The sequence below is a fragment of the Scyliorhinus canicula genome, chromosome 6 (assembly GCF_902713615.1).
Source record: "Scyliorhinus canicula chromosome 6, sScyCan1.1, whole genome shotgun sequence".
NCBI lineage: Eukaryota > Metazoa > Chordata > Chondrichthyes > Carcharhiniformes > Scyliorhinidae > Scyliorhinus > Scyliorhinus canicula.
In genome coordinates this window covers 57,846,293-57,867,390 of record NC_052151.1, presented here as the reverse complement: position 1 = coordinate 57,867,390, position 21,098 = coordinate 57,846,293, and the positions used below count along the sequence as shown (strand labels likewise).

Sequence of the window (21,098 nt, the reverse complement as noted above, 5' to 3'; positions counted from 1 at the left end):
GTAATTCTGGTAATGCCCTGTGGGAGCTGTTTGCTGCTGATATAATTGTAGTTTCCGTCTACAAGGGCAGTTCTACAATGATATTTGTATAATGGAATAGGAATAAGAAAACAAGAACTTGCATCTAAATAGTGCCTTTCAAAATGTACCCAGGTGCTCCCTAGCCTATAGTCACTCTAGTAAACTAGGCACATAGCAAGGTCCTAGAAACAGCGGTTAGACAAATGACCAATAATAAGATTCAGTACATTTGGTTGAGCATGACACATACAATTATCCTTCCCTTTGAATATTGTGGTGAGATCTTTCACATTCACCTGTGAGGACAGCTGGGGATTTGGTTTAATGTCTCATCAAAAAGATGAAACTTCTGTCAGTACAATGCTCACCAAATACTGTATTGAAGTACCAACCTAGATTATTTCCTTCAGTCTCTGGATAGTGAGACTTGAACACCTAATCTGGCTCAAAGGCGAGTGTTCTTTGGCAGCACCATCCAAACCCGCAAAACCAGAAGGTAGCAGATACTTGGAAATGCCACCACCTCCAAGCCGCACATCGTCCTGACTTGAGGTTATATTGCCAATCTTTTACTGTTGTTGAATCAGTACCGTGGAACTACCTACATCATGTGGACTGCAGCAGTTCAAGAAGACGACTCAGCATCACTTTCTCAAGGGCAATTATTGATTGTCAATAAATACTAGCCTTGCCAGTAATGTTCACATCCTATGAATGAATTGAGTCAAAGCTGAAATTTAAAATAAATACCGTCTTCTTCATCCACATTATCCTGTTCTGAAATATCAGTTTCTCTGCTAGCATGCTATCCAGCAAAAATATGGAAATAGTTGTCTCAGATGATCTGTACAACACTGAGAGAACTATTGATTGAATTCTGTATTGGTTATTTTTATATAAAAGCAGGATACTATGGATGCTGGAAATCTGAAATGAAAATAGAAAATCAGTAGGTCTAGCAGCATCTGTGGAGAGTCATATGGACTCGAAACAAAAACTCTGTTTCTCTCTTCACACATGCTGCCAGACCTGCTGAGTCTTTACAGCATTCTTCATTTTTACTTTGATATACATTGATCATATGGCTGCTACTATATATTTGTTAACTTTATTTTGCTTTAATATTATAAAAATAGATCATCTATGTTATTTTGCAAATGTTTATTATTTCCTGAGTAGCTATATTTATTATTTTGAGATATTTTAAAAATGCGACATTAATGTTTGTACTTTTGGGGGGGGGAATAATGAATCATTTTGTTAATCTCACTAGTTTCACTCTTGCAGATTAGGAAAGTTGTAATATTGTTGATTATTACCACCAGCAGTACCAAATTAAGAGAGAATTTGTTATTTTATGTATTTCCTTGATAAGTTGAGAGAACAGAATTCTGAAACTTCAGAGTTTTTAAATTATAGATTCCAGCCATGCAAAAAAGGATCATCACCCCTTATCCAAGTGGCCCAGACATCAGTTTCCTGGGCGAAGCAATTGATGATAACTCCATAGCCAGTAAAATTGAATTGGACCTTGAACAAACTTCCAAGTAAGTGAGACCAGGTTATGATAATACCCATGGGTTTTCCTCATCTCTGCTATCTGAAAAGGAACAATGTTGCTGTATGTATAGCCATGTTGGTTGTGACTTCTGGTAAATCTGTTCATATGCAACTTGTTTTTTAAACTAATTTGTTCAAATAGATCAAACAAAGGCAGTGTCTACTTAAATTGTTGCTAATTCTTTTAAATTAGCAATTAGAAAATATTTTTAATGGTTCAATAGTGAAGGCAACCATAATACATGGCTCCAGGAAATACAGCAAGCATTGGCCGTAGTCACCTGTTATGATTGATCTGTGCCTGTCCATTTATGCCGAACAGTAGTCTTTATTGACAGGTTTTATAAAAACCAAGCTGACCACTTGACTAATTCTGTAGAGGTGGCACAGTAGCACAGTGGTTAGCACTGTTGCTTCACAGTGCCAGTGTCCCAGGCTTGATTCCTGGCTTGGGTCACTGTCTGTGCGGAGGCTGCACATTCTCCCTGTGTCTGCGTAGGTTTCCTCCGGGTGCTACGGTTTCCTCCCACAAGTCCTGACACACGTGCTTGTTAGGCGAATTGGACATTCTGAATTCTCCCTCAATGTGCCCGAACAGTAAATTAGGGGATTTTCAAAGTAACTTCATTGCTGTGTTAATGTGAGCTTACTTGTGACACTAATAAATAATATTATTATTGAAATATCACTGGTGACATTTTTCTTGATATCTTTGTAAGTGCACTCGTATAGGAACTTATTCAAATTCTAATGTTGTATTGATGCAGGGGTACAGCATTGGTAACTGTAGCTGTCTGCATATGCATTTGTAAACTTGCTTTATGCTTAGCATGTTATAAGGAACGATGAAATTGGCGTTTCACTTAAGGTAGGTAGTTAGATTCATTTCTGCGTTAGACCAGCTGAGCTAGCAGTGGTGTTGAGTTTAAACTTTGCTATTATACCTTATTATTTAACTTGAATTATTAGCTACTTTGCACTGAATATTTTAGATTTCTGAATAAACTCTCACAAAGGAGTTAATAAATTAGAATTTAATGTGTGAGTAGGCGAAGATTATAAACCTGAAGTAACAACGAGCATGTAGCTTTTTGGTTCTTTAGATCTGGTTTCAAGCCCAGGTATTGGAAGTAGGTTTGTCTCGTGTTGCCCATGAAAATAACTTGGAGATGATTCCCTTTTATGCTTCATTGGACTTCTTTCTACCTTCTCTGGGAAGCATGTATTTTCTTCAGTATAGCTACAATTAGGGCAGCACGGTGGCACAGTGGGTAGCACTGCTGCTTCACAGCTCCAGGGTCCCAGGTTGGATTCCCACTTGGGTCACTCTCTGTGCAGAGTCTGCACGTTCTCCCTGTGTCTCCGTGGGTTTCCTCTGGGTGCTCCGGTTTCCTCCCACAAGGCCCGAAAGATGATGTATTAGGTGAATTGGACATTCTGAATTCTCCCTCTGTGTACCCGAACAGGCGTTGGAGTGTGGCGAATAGGGGCTTTTCACAGCAACTTCATTGCAGTGTTAATGTATGCTACTTGTGACAATAAAGATTATTATTATTATGGGTTCATGTACCAACCCCCCCAGCAACTTTATGCTCATGTTCCAACACACTGAACTGCCATATTATAGAACCCAGTTTGCATAATCCATTTTACACTGCAGAAAAAGTGAAGTATCTTAATTTATGGCATCAAACAATTTCATTTTGTGGTATGGGAACTTAGTAGTCAAGCAATTGGTTCCCAAGTTATAGCACAAAACAGCATTGCACGAAATACTTTCCAGACATTTCGAAGAAGTAAATATCAGATTGGAGAATTATTGAAATCCAAGATATAAACTATCCCTGGAGCATATGGGAGAAACCTGTATTTTAGGAAATGGCTCACTGACTTGTACACAGCTGTAAAAAGGATAAAACTAAATTTAGAAATATATCTTTATCACCAAACATTTGTAAGCTGCTTCTTGCTTTACTTGAAAATTCAAGAGTCTTCCATAATCCAGCAGTGAGATCACGGGATGAATTCTCCACCACGGCACGAATCAACTCCAGCCTCCCGGATTGCCTTTATCCTCTACAGTTCGCCTACCGCTGGAACAGGTCCACAGCAGACACCATCTCCGTGGCCCTGCACTCTACCCTGGAACACCTAGATAACAAAGACACCTATGTCAGACTCCTATTTATTGACTACAGCTCAGCCTTCAGCACCAACATTCCTACGAAACTCATCTCCAAACTCCTTGGCCTGGGCCCCTCCCTCTGCGACTGGATTCTGAACTTTCTGACCCACAGGCCACAATCAGAAAAGATAGACAGCAACTCATCCTCAACACCGGTGCCTCACAAGGCAGTGTCCTCAGCCCCCTACTATACTCCTTATGCACCTATGACTGTGTGGCCAAGTTCCCCTCCAATTCAATTTTCAAATTTGCTGATGACACCACCATGGTAGGTCGAATTTCAAACAATGACGAGACAGAGTACAGGAATGAGATAAAGAATCTGGTGAATTGGTGCGACGACAATAATCTCTCCCTCAATGTCAACAAAACAAAGGAGATTGTGATCGACATCAGGAAGCGTAGTGGAGAACATGCCCCTGTCTACATCAATGGGAATGAAGTAGAAAAGGTAGAGAGCTTCAGGTTTTTAGTTGTATAGATCACCAACAGCCTGTCTTGGTCTCTCCATGCCGACACTATAGTTCCGAAGGCCCACCAATGACTACTTTCTCAGAAGACTAAGGAAATTTGGCATATCAACTACGACCCTCACTAACTTCTCCAGATGCACCACAGAAAGCATTATTTCTGGTTGTATCACAGCTTGGTATGGAGCCTGCCCAAGACTGCAGGAAACTACAAAAGGTCATGAATGTGACACAGTCCATCACGCAAACCATCCATTGACTCTATCTATAATTCCCGCGGCCTCAGAGAGGCAGCCAGGATAATTAAAGACCCCACGACATACTCTCTTCCACCTTCCTCTGTCAGGAAAATGATACCAAAGTTTTAGGTCACGTACCAACCAACTCGAGAACAGCTTCTTCCCTGCTGCCATCAGACTTTTGAATGGACCTACCTCGTATTAAGTTGATCTTTTCTCTATACCTTGCTATAACAGTAACATTATATTCTACAGTCGCTCCTTGCTTCCCATGTATGGGATGCATTGTTTGTACAGCTTGCAGGAAACATTACTTTTCACTGTATACTAATACATGTGATAATAATAAATCAAATCAAATAAAAACCTTCCAAGCAGCGATGTTTGTGTTGCCGGAAAATGGGATTTCCTATTGTGGCCACCCCACGCTGCCAGGAAACCCCATGGTAGGTATGCGTGCCAGCGGAACAGAGAAACCCAACAGCTGAAAATTCACCCCCACAGTTTTATTAAATACTTGTTTGTATTTTTTAGTTAAATTAATTAGTTCTATGATCTTGAGCTTAAATTGGCATGATTTACAACTGTTCATTCCAAAGACCAACAAGTTACTGCAACTCTTTGCTTTTTATAAAAAAAATTTAAGTGAATGTTGAGAAACTTAAATTTAATCCCACATTTTTTGTGTGAAGCTTGTGGTATAAAGCAAGAGGCAATTTAAAATTGTTTTTTCTTTAGAGAAACGCTTCTCAAAAAGGCAAAAACAAAGGCAAAAAAGAAGCAGAGACGGCGTTCAGACAGTTCAGGAGGATACCACTTATCTGATCTCATTCAGAGTCCAACTTCAGCAGGTAAGCCCCAGTTGAAGTAACATAGTGAAGGAAGGGTGTGATCTGCTGATCATTCAATGTCTGGCAGGTATATTTCCATTCAAAACTAAGATTATGCTGTAGTTCCGAGACCGAAAGGTTTAGATGGTTTAGACTTGAGATACACAAAACATGAAGGATTATCTTTTTTGAATGGAGCGGCAAGGGATTGGGGAAGGATTTTTTTGGTTACGATCCTGTCCTTTCAATCTTCGAAAGTTGCCTACACCAGGTGACCAATGTTCTTGGGAAGACCTTTGTGCGGACCGAGTCTCACTTACTTGTGATCCCCTCACCTTTTAAATATCTTCTGAGGCTTTCATCTGAAAAGCCAATACCCATAGACTAACTAGCCTTTAGGAACCGTACCTTAGAACAAGTCCACAAATATGTGAGAGGAGGGGAGAAAGGTGCCTTGGGGAAGACTGTCTTCTAAGTGCTATGCTTTTGTCGTGATGCTTTTGTCATTCTTTGAAAATGAAGAGCCCTTGTACACAACAGTATCCATAGCTCATGAGGCAATGATGGTGGTGATGGTTTGTTGATTAGTGAATTATGCTTATTTTGTAGCGGATTAGCTTGAGAAAGCTAGGCTGAGCAATGTTTCTGAGAAATGGTATGAATTGGTCTTTATGGCTCTGGCAGCGATTTAAAGGGAAAAAACAGAATTGCAGAAAATGCCTCCAAATAAATTGAAATCTGAAATTGTATAGCATAAATCTTCCATCAGAAGTGCACTTATTTGTACCTTGCATTTGAAAATTTCTCCTTTGACTTCTGAAGGGACAGAATCTTGCTGGGATGGAGCTCTGGATGCTCAGCAACCTTCTGATAAATGGCAATGCTTTATGCCTGAACCTAGCCATGTAGTTTGGGAAGATTATTCTTCATGGAAGACAATGAGCCTGACGCGTAAACACATGAACTTTCCATACAGAATTAGATACTAAGTTGGGTGGGTTTTTCATCCGGTCCCACGCCCCAGTTATTGGAATCCCTTTCAACACTCTTGCAATCTGATGAGTTTTTTCTACTTGATATTGTTCAGTGTTATATCATGCATCCTTTAGCTGCTAATCTATGGGAGGTATAATGGTTCTTTTTTTAAGATTAAATATAGTAATGAGTGGGATTTTTATTATAAACCGATATTTTGTGACATAGCTTATACTAGAGGATCACCGTTCTGCTAAATCTCTCTGGCACTTGTATATGTTCCTGTACTGTGGTATTCAAGATTTAGCATACCTGATGTATGCAGGAAATGAGAGGCAGCGCATAGTGTTTTAGAGATGATAATGAGGAAAGGCTGCCATAGAGTTGGGCAGTTGAAAGAGAAAATGGGAGGGGTTGGTGTGGAGGAAGGAAAAGGACTGCAGTTGGAAGAAAGCAGCAGGTTAGGGTTCGTATGTGGGTGGCTGGGTTTGCGATGGTTTGTCGGAAAATGCAGATTTGGGAATACTTGTGTTACAGGTGGCTGGGTTCTGGCATGACATGATTCCTGCTGGGGTGTGGTTGTGTTTTGCTGTTGTGTTACAGAGAAGGACATGAGGTTGACTTGCACTAGAGGGAGGAGTGAGGAAGTTGATGTCTGAAACGTTTTGCCAGATTTGGACCATTCAAAGAAGTCTAAAGACTGATGTAGTGTTTCTGATATATACAGGGAAACAGGAGAAAGAAGTTTGGATACTGGGGAAGGCCAGACATTTTGAAGAAGCTGAGAACTTTGGGGCTTGCAATTTATGGGTAATACAAGAATCTGGGGGTCTGGAAGCACTGAAGAATGGGATGAGAACCAGAGCACCGAAGAAGAAAAACTAAGTATTGACCAAGTAGAAATTTTTGCATTGATGTGCAGCAAAGTTTGGTACACAGGACAAGTATTGCACAGCAGGTGTGTGGGTTACAAAGAATACACAGATAAAGAATATAAAGATATATTTCTAAAGAGAAAATGCTGGAAAACCTAAACAGGTCTGGCAGCATCTGTAGGGAGGGAAAAGAGCTGACATTTCGAGACAAGATGACCTTTGTCAAAGCTTTGACAAATGGTAATCTGGAGTCGAAACGTTAGCTCTTTTCTCCCTCTGCAGATGCTGCCAGACCTGCTGAGATTTTCCAGCATTTTCTCTTTGGTTTCAGATTCCAGCTTCTGCAGCAATTTGCTTTTACTTTATGAAGATATATTTAATTGACCAGTAAGCCAGAGTTCCTCAGCATGATCATATTGAGATCACTACACATTCTCTCTGTGTCTGCATGGTCTCACCCCACAAAACCCAAAAAAGATGTGCAGGGTAGGTGGTTTGGCCATGCTAAATTGCCCCTTAATTTTTTTTAATTGGCAAAAAAGAATTGGATACTCTAATTTTATAAAAAAATATACTGAGATCACTGCTTCCCTTGGGCTGGTCAGGGATAGGTACACCTAGTCAAAACAAAGCTGAAACTCTAAAGGAAATACCATATTACTAGTTCACTTCCAGCTTCTCATGCAACATGTTTGATTATAATTTTTTAAAATTATAAATTTGGAGTACCCAATTCTTTTCCAATTAAGGGGCCATTTAGCATGGCCAATCCATCTACCCTGCACATCTTTGGGTTTTTGCGGCTGAAAACCCACGCAAACATAGGAGGATGTGCAAACTCCACACGGACAGTGACCCAGAGCCGGGATCGAATCTGGAACCTCGGCGCCGTGAGGCAAGCAATGCTAACCACTGTGCCACCACGCTGCCCTGTGTTTGACTATAAATATGACAAACTAGTCACTTGATAGTTCTAAACCTTTGGGAGTCCTACTAAAGATAGTGATACCAGCTCACCTTCCATATTGATTGCATGCCAAGCCTTTCATTCCATAATTAATTCAAATACTTGTGAACAGAGCTAACAAATTGTCAATTGGGTAGTAGATGAATGCAACAAGAGCTATGCTAAAACTGGTAGGTAGGAAACTACGTCGACAGGAACTGTTCTGCTTGAGCTTCAGAAGCAACTGAACGTAAAAGGTGGGGAACACTTTTGGGCAGGAAGGACAGAGTGTAATGCAGATCTGATTCAGCTGCTGAGGAGAACATAAAGGATCAGACAAGGAACAGATCGGATCAAAGGAACTTGCAGCAAAGCAGTGAGTAAACCTAGATGAATGTAGAGGAGGAACGTTGCTGTGATTGATATAAATTGGGAGACGGGACATTTGCAGAGAATCTGGTAACAAGGCCCACCCTATAATTTCAAATTACCATTCAAATACTCCAGCTTGATCCCCAGGTATTCCATGAGGAAATGGACTTTCCAGTTCCTTCCAATAGTGCCAGGCAACTCTGAGTAAGAATAAATATCTTATTTAGATTATTTAATTTTGTATTACAAACACTATTTTTTTAACTCCATAGGTTTCCAGTAGATGGAAATTAAAGAGGTAGCTCAACTTTATAGAACTACAACTATTTTATTACGAGAATAGTACCTTTTCAAAAACATTTGGGCAGTTTGTTACATCTGTATTGTTGTTTACTTGTCCCTAAATGCTTTTAATTTGCTTAGAATAACCAATTTAATACTGCTAATTTAAGGTATGCCATTTAACCAAATTATCTGGATTTTATTTGCCCTAAGAATGGTTAACATCTTGAGATGTGATATCCTGAAATTATACTTTTTGTGATGATGGCCTTTGGTAGATATGCAATGGATGTACGGTAGATGCAAGCCTTTGTGATCTACATGTTAAGTCTTTACAAACATAGTCTGGAGACTAGATTGTACAAGATTTACACAATAGTTTGGCTTGTCATGTCCTTGTGCCAATAATGCATATCTTGTGCATCCTGGACGGTTAGAAATAGGGAAGATTGGGCAGCACGGTGGTGAAGTGGGTTAGCCCTGCAGCCTCACGGTGCCGCAGTCTCAGGTTCAATCCCAGCTCTGGGTCACTGTCCGTGTGGAGTTTGCATATTCTCCCCGTGTTTGCATGGGTTTTGCACCACAACCCAAAGATTTGCAGGCCACGTTAAATTGCCCCTTAAATGGAAAAAAATGAGTTGGGTACACTAAATTTTAAAAAAAGAAATAGAGAAGACAAATTTATGAGGCAGCATGGTGACGCAGTGGTTAACACTGCTGCCTCATGGCGCCGAGGTCCCAGGTTCAATCCTGGCCTTAGATCACTGTCTGTGGAGTTTGCACATTCTCCCTGTGTCTGCATGGGTTTCGCTCCCACAACCCAAAGATGTACAGAGTAGATGGATTGGCCATGCTAAATTGCCCCAAAATGGAATAAATGAATTGGGTATTCTAATTTATAAAACAAAACACAAATTCATGATTTATGTAAGTTGTTTGTTAAATAGTAATCTTTACAGCACCAATAGCTGTGAACTATTCAGCGAAAATAGTTGTTTTCTACTGTGCAAGCACAGCCATTATTTGACTCTACATTATTATTGTGCAAGGCCATAAGGTGTAGCCACCTGGACTGGCCCGTCCCGATTCCAAAATGGACACTCGCAAAGAGTGCAGGGAAAAACGGACAACACTTGAGAAAACAAGCAGGTGCAAGGTTTCCTGTGTATTGAGATTTTGCAGAAACCCAGACAGAACTGAAACCAATAGCCATTAGCATATTACTGAACTATCTTCCAGGGACAAAAAGAAACATTGAAACAATCGCGACCAGGACAGACTCCCCGGCGCCATTGGGAGCTAAACAAAGGCAGGCAAACGGTTACATAGAGCCCGCCCAACGATCATGGGAACGATGGAGAAAATTCAATACGAAACGATTGGGACATGGTCCAATTAATTGGGACCAAGTCCGGGGTCCGCACAGAAGGGCGCGAAACCCCTGGGGGACTTAAAACAGAGTCCCCCAAGTTCAGTTCGCTCTCTTGGAAGAACTCCCACTTGGCATTGGCTCTCAGCGATGAGAGGCCCCGCCAAGCATCAACCAAGTAAGGTCTAAGATCAACGCATGCTACGAGATAGACACTCTTAGCTACTATTCGGTACTAGTTCGAAGCCAGCAGTATCAGAACCAGACAACGGCCATTGTTCCTCTGACTTGAGTGGGCCACTCGAAGCTAAGTATAGGCTTTTAGTAATAGTTGTAGTTTAGTGAGTAGAGTTTATGCATGAGTAATAATTGACTGTAGTGTAAATAAATGTGTATTGATTTCAAACTTACTAACTGTGTGTATTGAGTCATTGAGCAGTACTTGGCTTTGAACCCTGTGGTGGTATCAGAAAGATACCTGGTGACTCTTGAGCAAAGGTAATTAAAACAGAGCAATTAAGGTAAAGCATAACGAGCAACAAAGGGGTCTAAGATTGTTCAGTTTTTCCCATGCTTACTGGTTTTGATTTTTTGCTTTGTGAGTAACGGATATATTTTGACAATTGTTACGGACAGGGGAAGATAAACTGAAACTCCCAGTTCCTTTCCATTCTGTCTGTGGTTCATTTTAGGAAAGGTAGATCTGTGTTTGTAAAACCCTGTTAATGTGACAGCAGACTTCTGTGCGGTTTAAACAAGTATTATTTAGTCACACATTCCCTCCCCCCACCCCATCAACCCCATTGAAAGGTCTAAATGTTACATCAGTCACACGCCACACGATCCAAAATGATGCAGTTGAAGAAGATGGTTGCAAATGTAAAACCGAAAGAATGGCTAGAAGTTCTTTGTGAGTCCATTGAAAAAGGAAACTTTTCACACTCTTAATTGAAGTCCAACATATGATGGGATCAAACATCAGAATTACTGAAGGATTCCTTCAGGGAAGTATGGTATTCAGGTCATGAAATCAGGCACTTGTGGCTAATGCATCACAGGGTTCAGTTATTTTGCAGGCTTACTCAGCTTTGAAATCTGTCCTGGAAAGCTTTTAAAAATATTTTTAAGCCTCTTGATTCTTAAAAGACAAAAGTGGAATAGCCATTCTCTGCAGCTGTTGTATCATTGGTGTTATTCTGCAGTCAGCCCACCGAGTCTTTTCTGAGCTTAGGGATAATAGGATTTCAGTATCAGAGATCCAGTTTAAGTCATATGACCTTGATACACCATTGAAGGTAGAAGGTGGTCTTTCACACTTAACTTGTGGGTAACTGATCTCAACAGCTTTTCGTGCTCCATTGCAAACAGCGTAAGAGTTTAGGAGTCCGTTGAATCTGTTTGGCGTGAGCTCCAAACCATCACGCCAATGGCAGGCGTGAATTCCACAGAAGAGTGCAGTCTGTGAATATCCATTCAAGGGGAAACCCTATAGCCATCCTAACAGTTCATCAGTGTCCATATGTTAGGAAACTAAAAGTAGTTTTAAGGGATTTATATTTGCATTGGTAAACATTAAAAATAAGGTCTAGTTTTAAGTGGGTTTACTTCAATGTTCCTGTGCCGGAAAGAAACCTATAGTTAGACTTCACGCTGGCCAAAGATGTTTGCATGCGTGGGGTTAGTTTCTGTTCCAGCTGGGATTCTATTTTGTTGAGAGAGCTGTGCATGAAAGGTGAATATAGGGCACGATCTGGGCACAACGGGTGAATCGCCCACATGCCCCAAATCGGGCTTGATGCCGCGCTGTTTGCAAGTCACCCGACTCGCTCTGCACAGTGCAATCTGGATCTCGCCCTTGCCTTATGGCTCATTTAAATGGAGTCAACAACCGTGCCTGAGAGACTTCGCCAGGTGTCCTTTTAGTACTGAGACACACAAATGTGGACCGGGGGGGGTTTCTCCCAGGGCATTGGAGACCCCAGGTAGTCGGGGACAGGGCAGGATAGTAATCTACCACTCCACTGGCACCTCGACACTTGTGCCAGGCTGGCTGGAACAGTAGGGTCATGGGGACTTCCCCAAGCTTAGGGGGGGTCAAAAATGTGGGGTGGCCTGAAAAAAGTGGAGTGGGACATCAGCAAAGAAAATGCGCCGTTCAGCAGACGTTAACGCTGAATCAATTAAATGATTCATTTAATGCTGAATGAAACAACATAGTTGTTTAGCAACCCGAGCCCTTGTAAAGTAAAGCAGAACACTATCTTCTTTCGTTTTTAGCTGGCAGCTAAGAGCAGTTGTAGACACGTCATGGAGCAGTGAATCAACTGTCTTTCAATGCTGCTAAGGAAAGCTAGAGAGAGACCAGCTGTCTTCAATGCTGCTAAGGGAAGCTAGAGAGAGACCAGCTCTCAGCATTGCTAGAAGAAAATCTGTATAATGAAATAATGAGCAAAAAAGCAAGCTCCAGAAGAACTATGGGACAGTTGGTTCTGGAAGCTTGAAAATAACACAGGATTTCATTCATGGACCCCAAACAAAGTTGAGGAGAAATTGGTTGGTGAGAATGCTAGAAACGGTTTTCTAAAGTAATCTTAAAGTTTGGAATGTCTTGCTTTCTACTTGGGAAGAAAATATTGGTTGTATAATCAGATTTTGTGCAACAGTGAAAGTCAGTCAAGGCAACAAAAAAAAAACCTAAAAGGGGTTGGTACAAAATCCTGGAAGGAACTCTCTGTTGAAAGTGGAGAGGAAGCTCTGGTCAAAAGAGGGTCGTTTGGAAAATTGGAGTGAATTACAGAAGGTGAAGCACTAAGTGGATGTATTTATACGAGTGTATTTTGGTGTGGAGTTTTGAAACTCTATCGTGACGATCATCCAAGTGGCTAATTAATGGCCACTTAAGGGCCATTTCTCTAGGCCTCTGGACTCCTCTCAGGCAAGGCGTTTCCACTGAGACCCAGATTGTGTCAATCACGATACGTATGTACAAAACATAAGAATTAGGAGCAGGTTTATCGGCCCCTTGAACCAGCTTCACCATCCAATAAGATCATGGCTGATCTGATTACAAACTTCAACCCTATATTCCCTTCCCACCCTCCATTCCCAAGCTCTTTGAGACCTTACCTACTCTCCCCACCCTGGAGCTCCGTACACTTGTCCTCTGGCTCAGGCAGAGTGTTTTAGTTCCTCCTCTACTGTTCCTGCAGGGGCTGGAAAGCTGCCTGCCAATCAGATTGGACGGCAGTTCTCTGAGATGGGACTTCCTCCTGAGTGAGGGGTGCAAATCTTGCCAGCAGCCAATGAACATTTGTTGGGAGTTTTGTCTGCGGGCAGTTGGAGTCACTTTCTGAGTCTTTGGCTGGCGGGAGTCTGAAAATTCGGGCCGTAGGTTTTGCTTTGTAGGCTCCTAATTTGTACTGGGAGCTTAAAAAAAAACATTAGTACAATTCTGCGTGAAATTTTGACTGGTTATTTGAGCCAATATTTGTAAAAATATACAACATTTTAAACGCTATGGATATATTACATTGTGCTCTACACATTGAAAATGGGGTGTATGCAAGACTGTATTGCATTTTATAAATATTACTTCAAGATCAATATTCATTAGTTTTCCAGATTTGCAAAGACCTCTAAAACCCAATTCTGTGGAATCCCTGCAGGAGATGTTGGATGTCTGATTCTGAAGGCAGCTATGCTGGTGGACTAGCCACCCCAGAGAATTAGCTTCACCTGATTTTTCAGCTGGACTCTGCCAGGAGAAATCTGAGGTCTGTATGCTATATGCAGCATGTTGTTGTGCTATGGTAGTATAGTCAATGCAACCAGGCTAAAACACTCTCTTCTTAAAGCAACCTTGCAGCTTGGCAGTCCTTTTCTATTTCCCTAATTTCCTGTCCTTTATCGTACACAGATCTTCACTATTTTACTGACGAGCTGTTGGATTTTGAACATGTGAATATTACTGTTTTAAAATTAAAAGTTTTGTGCATTAGGTTTTATTGACAAAGGAAAGTAAAGTGTACTTGATGGGAGTATCATTAAAAAATGTCTGACAAATATGAAATCTTGAATCAAATAAATATTGCAGAATAGGACTTAGTCACAGTGCGTTAGCAACATAAACATTGCAGCTTCTGGAATGAATTGCATATATTACCAGTTTCAGAAAACTTAATCTTTTTAAGACTGTCAGCAATATGTTTCTATTCTACATAAAAATGGCATTCTTCACATCTCAACTACTCAAATTGAGCTTTAAAATAAAAGCAAACGCTATAAAAGTATAAACTAAACTATTGTAGTTTGCTGCATTGTATTCCATATATTCTCTCGGTATAATTTTCATTAAATTCCAAACAATATAGTTTTCTAATTACTGAAACTGATCTAGCATTTTACCAAAACATTTTAGGTCTAATGTTTCATTGATTGCACTGCATTAACTGCATTAGAAATTGTACAAATCAAATTACTTGATACGTAGCCAATTATTGGCCAGTGTGTGGCTTATAATTTACAGGCATAATCTGGTATGATTTATTTCTGAGGAATCTTTGAGCCCAATTCTCAGCACTTAAATTATGTGCTTACAATATATGCTGTACTCTGTTACAACATACAAAATTAGTTTACTTTAGGCTAGTCCTGAAATTTTTGCCCCCTTGAGGCTGTAACTGGCTATTTTGTGACTTTTCAACTAAAAGATTGACCTTCAATTGCATGATCTTCTTTTGTGGCCAGTTATTAAAATAATTATTCTCCGAATCCCATTGACTTCAGTCTTACTAGAACTCTTTGGAGCCAAACAAAGTGGAATGTCATTTTGATATAAAAGGCAGTCACTCTTACCTCACCTCCTGGAATTTGGCTTCAGTGTCCACATTTGGATGTAATACAGTCTAGAGTCAGGTGGTTCCGGTGGTAACTCAAACCGAGTATCATTGGTGAGTAAGTGCTGTTTGATAGCATTTAAAACTTGTAATTTATCAACAAAGTCGATGACATTTTCCAGTTCATGGTGAGAGCAGGAATGGCACTGACAGTTATCAAAAGTGCCTGAAAAAATGGTGAGGGAGGGGGCTGATTAGATGTGGAATACAAAATGTTCACATAACTCACAAAAAGAGAAACATAGCTAGGACCCATGTGTGTACCCGTAGCAACACTTTTATTTGGAGGAAGTGAATGGAGTCGAAGGAGAAGTTGTTCGATCTGAGAACAAGTTCAAATAACTGGAGGAAGATGGTAGGATGGGGACTGATCATGCCTCCATTCAAGGAAAAAAGGGAGAAGTTTCTAACCGTCCTGATGTGGATGTCCAAGTTGAGAAGTCTGAAGCTTTGCCCTTGTAGTTTTACATTGTCAGAAACCCATCAATTTGGTTCACTGCATTGTAATGTACTAACAGCTATCCATTGCAGTATGTAACTGTCTGTGGTCTTTAATAATGAGAATTTAATGACGAGTTGATCAGTAATTTCAACAGTTTAAAGATATCTTTGCAGTGGTACCTTACGGATGATGTTTTCATGTTTTCAGAATGATGAAAGAGTCCACATTTTTGAGATGAAAAATCCAAACTGAAGATGGCAAAAATGAATGAAAATATATCGCCGACTAAGAGAGAGTCTAACCCAAAACCCATTCCTCGAACCAACTCTGGAAAGGCTACTGGCTGGACAAGCAGTCCTTTCAGGTATATAAATCTCATGTTCTGATTTAAAAGCAGATTTTCTCTTATCGACAGGAATATATAGATTGCAAGTTTGTATGTGAAGAATATTATATGTTGGTTTGTGCATGATAAATATTTTACACAAATGTAGAGATTAGGAGCAGTAGGCATTTGCCCCTACAGCCTGCTGTGCAGGCAGGGCTGACCTGCATTCCACTTTCCTGTCTGACCTTAACCCATGACTGCATTGTCTATTGAAAATCTATTGAGCTCTGCCTCGAGTGAATGCAATGTCCTGGCCTCCATTTTATTGGGGACGAGAACGAGAACTTAACGATCCTTGAAGAAAATAAGCTCTTTATCGCCATTGTAAAAAGGAAACCTTTTATTCTTGAACGGTGTCCCCTGGTTCTAGTTTCACATGAAGAAACATCCTGCGAGGTGAAGATATTCTTGCTAGAAATATGAGGATCAAGAAATGATTGATATTTGAAACGAATTTGGCATATTCTTCATATTAAAGTTGAAACCAAACTCTGGATATGGTAATTATATCATCTATAATGAGTCATAGAAATACAGGCGGCACGGTGGCGCAGTGGTCAGCACTGCTGCCTCAAGGCACTGAGGACCTGGGTTCTATCCTGGTTCTGGGTCACTGTCCGTGTGGAGTTTGCACATTCTCCCGTGTCTGCATGGGTCTAACCCTCACAACCCAAAAAGATGTGCAGGGTAGGTGAATTGGCCACACTAAATTGCCCCTTACTGGGGAAAAATAAGAATTGGATACTCTAATAAAAAAAAAATGAATAAAAAAAGAATCATAGAAATTAGAGCGCAGAAGACAGCCTTTTGGTCCATCATGTCTGTGCAGGCAGTCAGGTAGCCATCATCCCTGATCCCACTTTCCTGATCTTGCCCATGTAGGCGTGGCACTTTTGTGCTCATCAAAAGAACTTTTTAATTGCTCCGAGAGTTTCTACTTTTTTCCACTATTCAGGCAGTGAGCTCTGGAACTCCACTATCCTACAGGTGAAGGAAAATTCCTCCTGAATCCTCTCTAAACCTGTTCTATCTTACTGTAAATCTGTCTCTGAACCCCTCAACCACTCCACCCATATTCACTCCAACCATATTCACTCCAACTAAACCCCTCATAATTTTATATACTTCAATATATCTCCCATCAGGTTCCTCTGTTCCAAAGAAAATATCCTAATCTATCCAATCTTTCCTTGTAGCTAAAGCTCTCCAATTCTGGCAACGCTCCTTTAAATTTATCAAGTACAGTCACATCTTGACTAAAATGCAGTGACCAAGGCTGCACACAGTACTCCAACGTGGCCTGACAAGAGTTTTATATACTTCCAGCATAACCTCCCTGTTCTTTTATTCTACACCTCAGCTTCTAAAGCCAAATATCCCTTATGTCTACTGACCATCTTGACTACCTGTTAGCCACGCTCAGGGATCTATGACATGAACTCCTACATCCCTCTAATCCTCTATACTTCTTAGTTTCCTATCATTTATTATATATTCCCTCACCTTGTTAGGTTTCTCCCAAATGCATTACCTCATACATCTCTCCGTTGAACTCTGTTGTTATTGTTCTGCCTTCCTAATTAGTCCATTAATATCTCCAGCATTTTGCTTCATTATTAACACCTAGCAAATTTCTGTATCATCTGCAAACTTCCTAACCATATGTATTACATTCAGTTCCACATCATTGATGTATGCCACAGAACACAAAGGGACCTAATACTTGAACCCTACAGAACCCCTCTGCAAAGAACCATCACGCCACCAAAACACTCATTGAACACCCTTTGCTTTCTGCTTCTGAGTCCCTTTTGGATCCAACTTGCCACTTTGTTCGGATTATTTTGCTTCTGTGATTCGTCTGCCACCTGGAACCTCATTGTTACTCTCATCGATCCTCCTTGTTACCTGCTCAAAAAATTCAATTTACTTGCCCAAAAATTCAATCACATTAACCAGATGAGACTTTCCCTTAACAAATCCATGCTGAGTGTCTTTGATTAATCTGTGTCTTTTTAAAATTAAGTTTTATCCTATCCAATAATTTTTCCACCACCGAGGTTAGGCTGACAGGCTAGCAATTACTCAGTCTACTCCTTTCCCTCTTTAAACAATGGTACAATGTATTTGTTCTCCATTCCTCAGACACCACAACTATACCTAGAGAGGATTGGAAAATTATCGTCAGTACCTTGTGTATTTCCTCTCTTGGTTCCCATTACAGCTGTGGATCCTTTTCATCCTGGCCTGAGGATTTATCCAGTTTTCAAAAAATGTTAACCCCATAATATCTCCTCTCTTCATATATTAATTTCATCTGATATTTCGCACTCCTCCTCGATTGTTCTTTATTTTATATATTTACTCGCTCACACTCACTCACTCCACTCACTCATCCACCCACTCACTTCACACTTCACTCACTTTCACACTTCACTCACTCACACTCACTCACTCACACTCACTCACTCACACTTCACTCACTCACACTTCACTCACTCACTCACGCTTCACTCACTCACGCTTCACTCACTCACGCTTCACTCACTCACGCTTCACTCACTCACGCTTCACTCACTCACGCTTCACTCACTCACGCTTCCCTCAATCACGCTTTCCTCAATCACGCTTTCCTCAATCACACTTCACTCACTCTTCACTCACTCACCTCGTCACTCACACACTCACTCACACTCTTCACTCACATCCTCTTCACTTCACTCGCTTACCTTATTAAACATCTTTGGGTGTTCCTTGATAACATTTATTATGCCCTAATGATTTCCTAAATTCCTTTTAATTTCACCCTTGCACTATATTCCTTTAGGTTTCTGCAGTATTGAGTTTTTGGTATCTTTCATAAGCTTCCCATTGTTTCATGTTCACTACTTTAAAGTAATGACATCCAAGGGGCTGTGGATTTGTTTGTCCCACTGGTTTTCTTTAAGGCAACATATTTGTTCTGAACTCTCTTTATCTCTTTCTCTGATCTGCTGCTGATTTCCACACTTAGAAGCAGACATCAAGAAAGTATTTATTAAGAAACTGTAAAAGATTATAGATGAGGGAAAGACAGTAGAAAGAGGCAACAGAAGAATGGTGGCTTTAAAAAGAAATGGAGTAGCAGTGGGAAGGAGGATTCAGTGGGGTAGAAATTCATCTTGGGCAGGAGCTCTAGTCAGCGCTATAGCATCAGCCTCATGTGACATGACCTGCCTAATCCTCGTTTCCACTGATGTCAGTTCAACTGAATATCGGATGCAGTATATAAAGGTAGCCAATGAGATTATGACTATTGTGTACCGCTGTTCAAAATCAATTTTGACTCAGAAAGGTTGCCTTCCTTTGCCCATTGTGGACCATTCAAAGACAATACAGCACAGGAATAGGCCCTTCGACCCTCCAAGCCTGTGCCGACGATGGTACCTGCCGAAACTAAAACTGTATACATGGACTTAAGTAAAGCTTTCGACAAAGTACCTCATGGTAGACTGGTACAAAAGGTGAAGATACATGGGATCAGAGGAGAGCTGGCAAGTTGGATATCGAACTGGCTTGGGCACAGAAGACAGAGGGTAGCAGTAGAAGGGTGTTTTTCTGAATGGACTAGCGGTGTTCCACAGGGATCAGATCTGGGGCCTTTGTTATTTGTGGTGTATATAATGATTTTAAAGAAATGTAGCTGGTCTGATTAGTAAGTTCGCAGATGACACAAAAAATGGTGGAGTTGCGGATAGTGAAGAGGATTGTCCAAGGATACAGCAGTATATAAACTTCGAATCTTGGGCGGAGAAATGGCAGATGGAGTTAATCCGGACAAGTATGAGGTAATGCACTTTGGAAGGTCCAATGCATGTAGGAATACACAATAAATGGTAGAACTCCTGCGAGTATTGACAGGCAGAGAGATCTGGGCATGCATGTCCACCGATCACTGAAAGTGGCAGCGCATGTGGATTAGGTGGTCAAGAAGGCATATGGCATGCTGGCCTTCATCGGTCGGAGAATATAATTGAATATAAAAATTGGCAAGTCATGTTGCAGCTTAGTTAGGCCTCATTTGGAATATTGTGTACAATTCTGGTCGCCACACTACCAGAAGAATGTGGATGCTTTGGAGAGGGTACAGAAGTGATTTACTCGGATGTTGCCTGGATTAGAGGGAATTAGCTATGAGGAAAGGTTAGATAAACTGGGTCTGTTCTCACTGAAACGACTGAGGTTGAGAGATGATATGAGTGGCATGAACAGAGTGGATAGTCAGATGCTCTTTCCTAGGGTAGGAGAGTCAAGTACTAGGGGACATAGGTTTAAGTTTAGAACTGATGTGTGAAACAATATCTTTACACAGAGGGTGGTAAATATATGGAACACGCTGCTTGTGGAGGTGGTGGGAGCAGGTACGATAGCGGCATTTAAGGGACATCTGGACAAATATATGAATAGGGTGGGAATGGATTTAGTTAGGGCAGGTACCATCGTCGGCACAGGCTTGGAGGGTCGAAGGGCCTATTCCTGTGCTGTATTGTCTTTGAATGGTCCACAATGGGCAAAGGAAGGCAACCTTTCTGAGTCAAAATTGATTTGAACAGCGGTACAGAATTAGGCATAATCTCATTGGCTACCTTTATATACTGCAACCGATATTCAGTTGAACTGACATCAGTGGAAACGAGGATTAGGCAGGCCATGTCACATGAGGCTGATACTATAGCGCTGACTAGAGCTCCTGCCCAAGATGAATTTCTACCCCACTGAATTCTCCTACTCCATTTCTTTTTAAAGCCACCATTCTTTCTGTTGCCTCTTTCTACCCTCCTTGCTAACCATATCGAATCGTCACTTATTCTCTCTGATCCTTGTTGTTTTTCTCATGTCTCTGCTATCTGGTGCTCTCTCACTCGCTGACTTTCGACCCCTCCCTCACTAAGAGGTGTGGCTCGCTTCCTCTTTTGCTTGTGCGCTGGCTGCCACTCCCTCCCTCTACCTGGGCTCCCTGGCTCTCGCCTCCTGGTGCTCACCCCTTCCCTCCCTGGCAACTCGCCCACTTTCTCTAGCCACTGCTAATCTTGACTGTCCGCCTTTCATACTTGTGATCCCTCATGCCTTGGGAGCCTAGCTGTCATTGCCATTCCCACTCCTGCTTATACAGGCATTCCAATAACATAGTTAGCTGCAACATTTGAAACTAATTTAATTATTCCATATAGATATATACATATACGCAGGACGATAGGAGCAGGAGGAGG

General features: G+C 41.1%; 1 protein-coding gene across 1 annotated transcript in view; it reads left to right on the top strand.

Annotated features, from left to right (window-relative positions):
• The window catches only part of ibtk (inhibitor of Bruton agammaglobulinemia tyrosine kinase), a gene marked incomplete at its 5' end in the record, with an annotated part of 101,482 nt that overhangs the window by 56,202 nt on the left and 24,182 nt on the right, over positions 1-21,098 (top strand). The window contains 6 exon segments of the mRNA XM_038801016.1: positions 1,441-1,568; positions 5,214-5,326; positions 13,746-13,798; positions 13,800-13,829; positions 13,832-13,897; positions 15,716-15,825. Of these exon segments, the coding sequence (XP_038656944.1) occupies positions 1,441-1,568; positions 5,214-5,326; positions 13,746-13,798; positions 13,800-13,829; positions 13,832-13,897; positions 15,716-15,825 (500 nt within the window).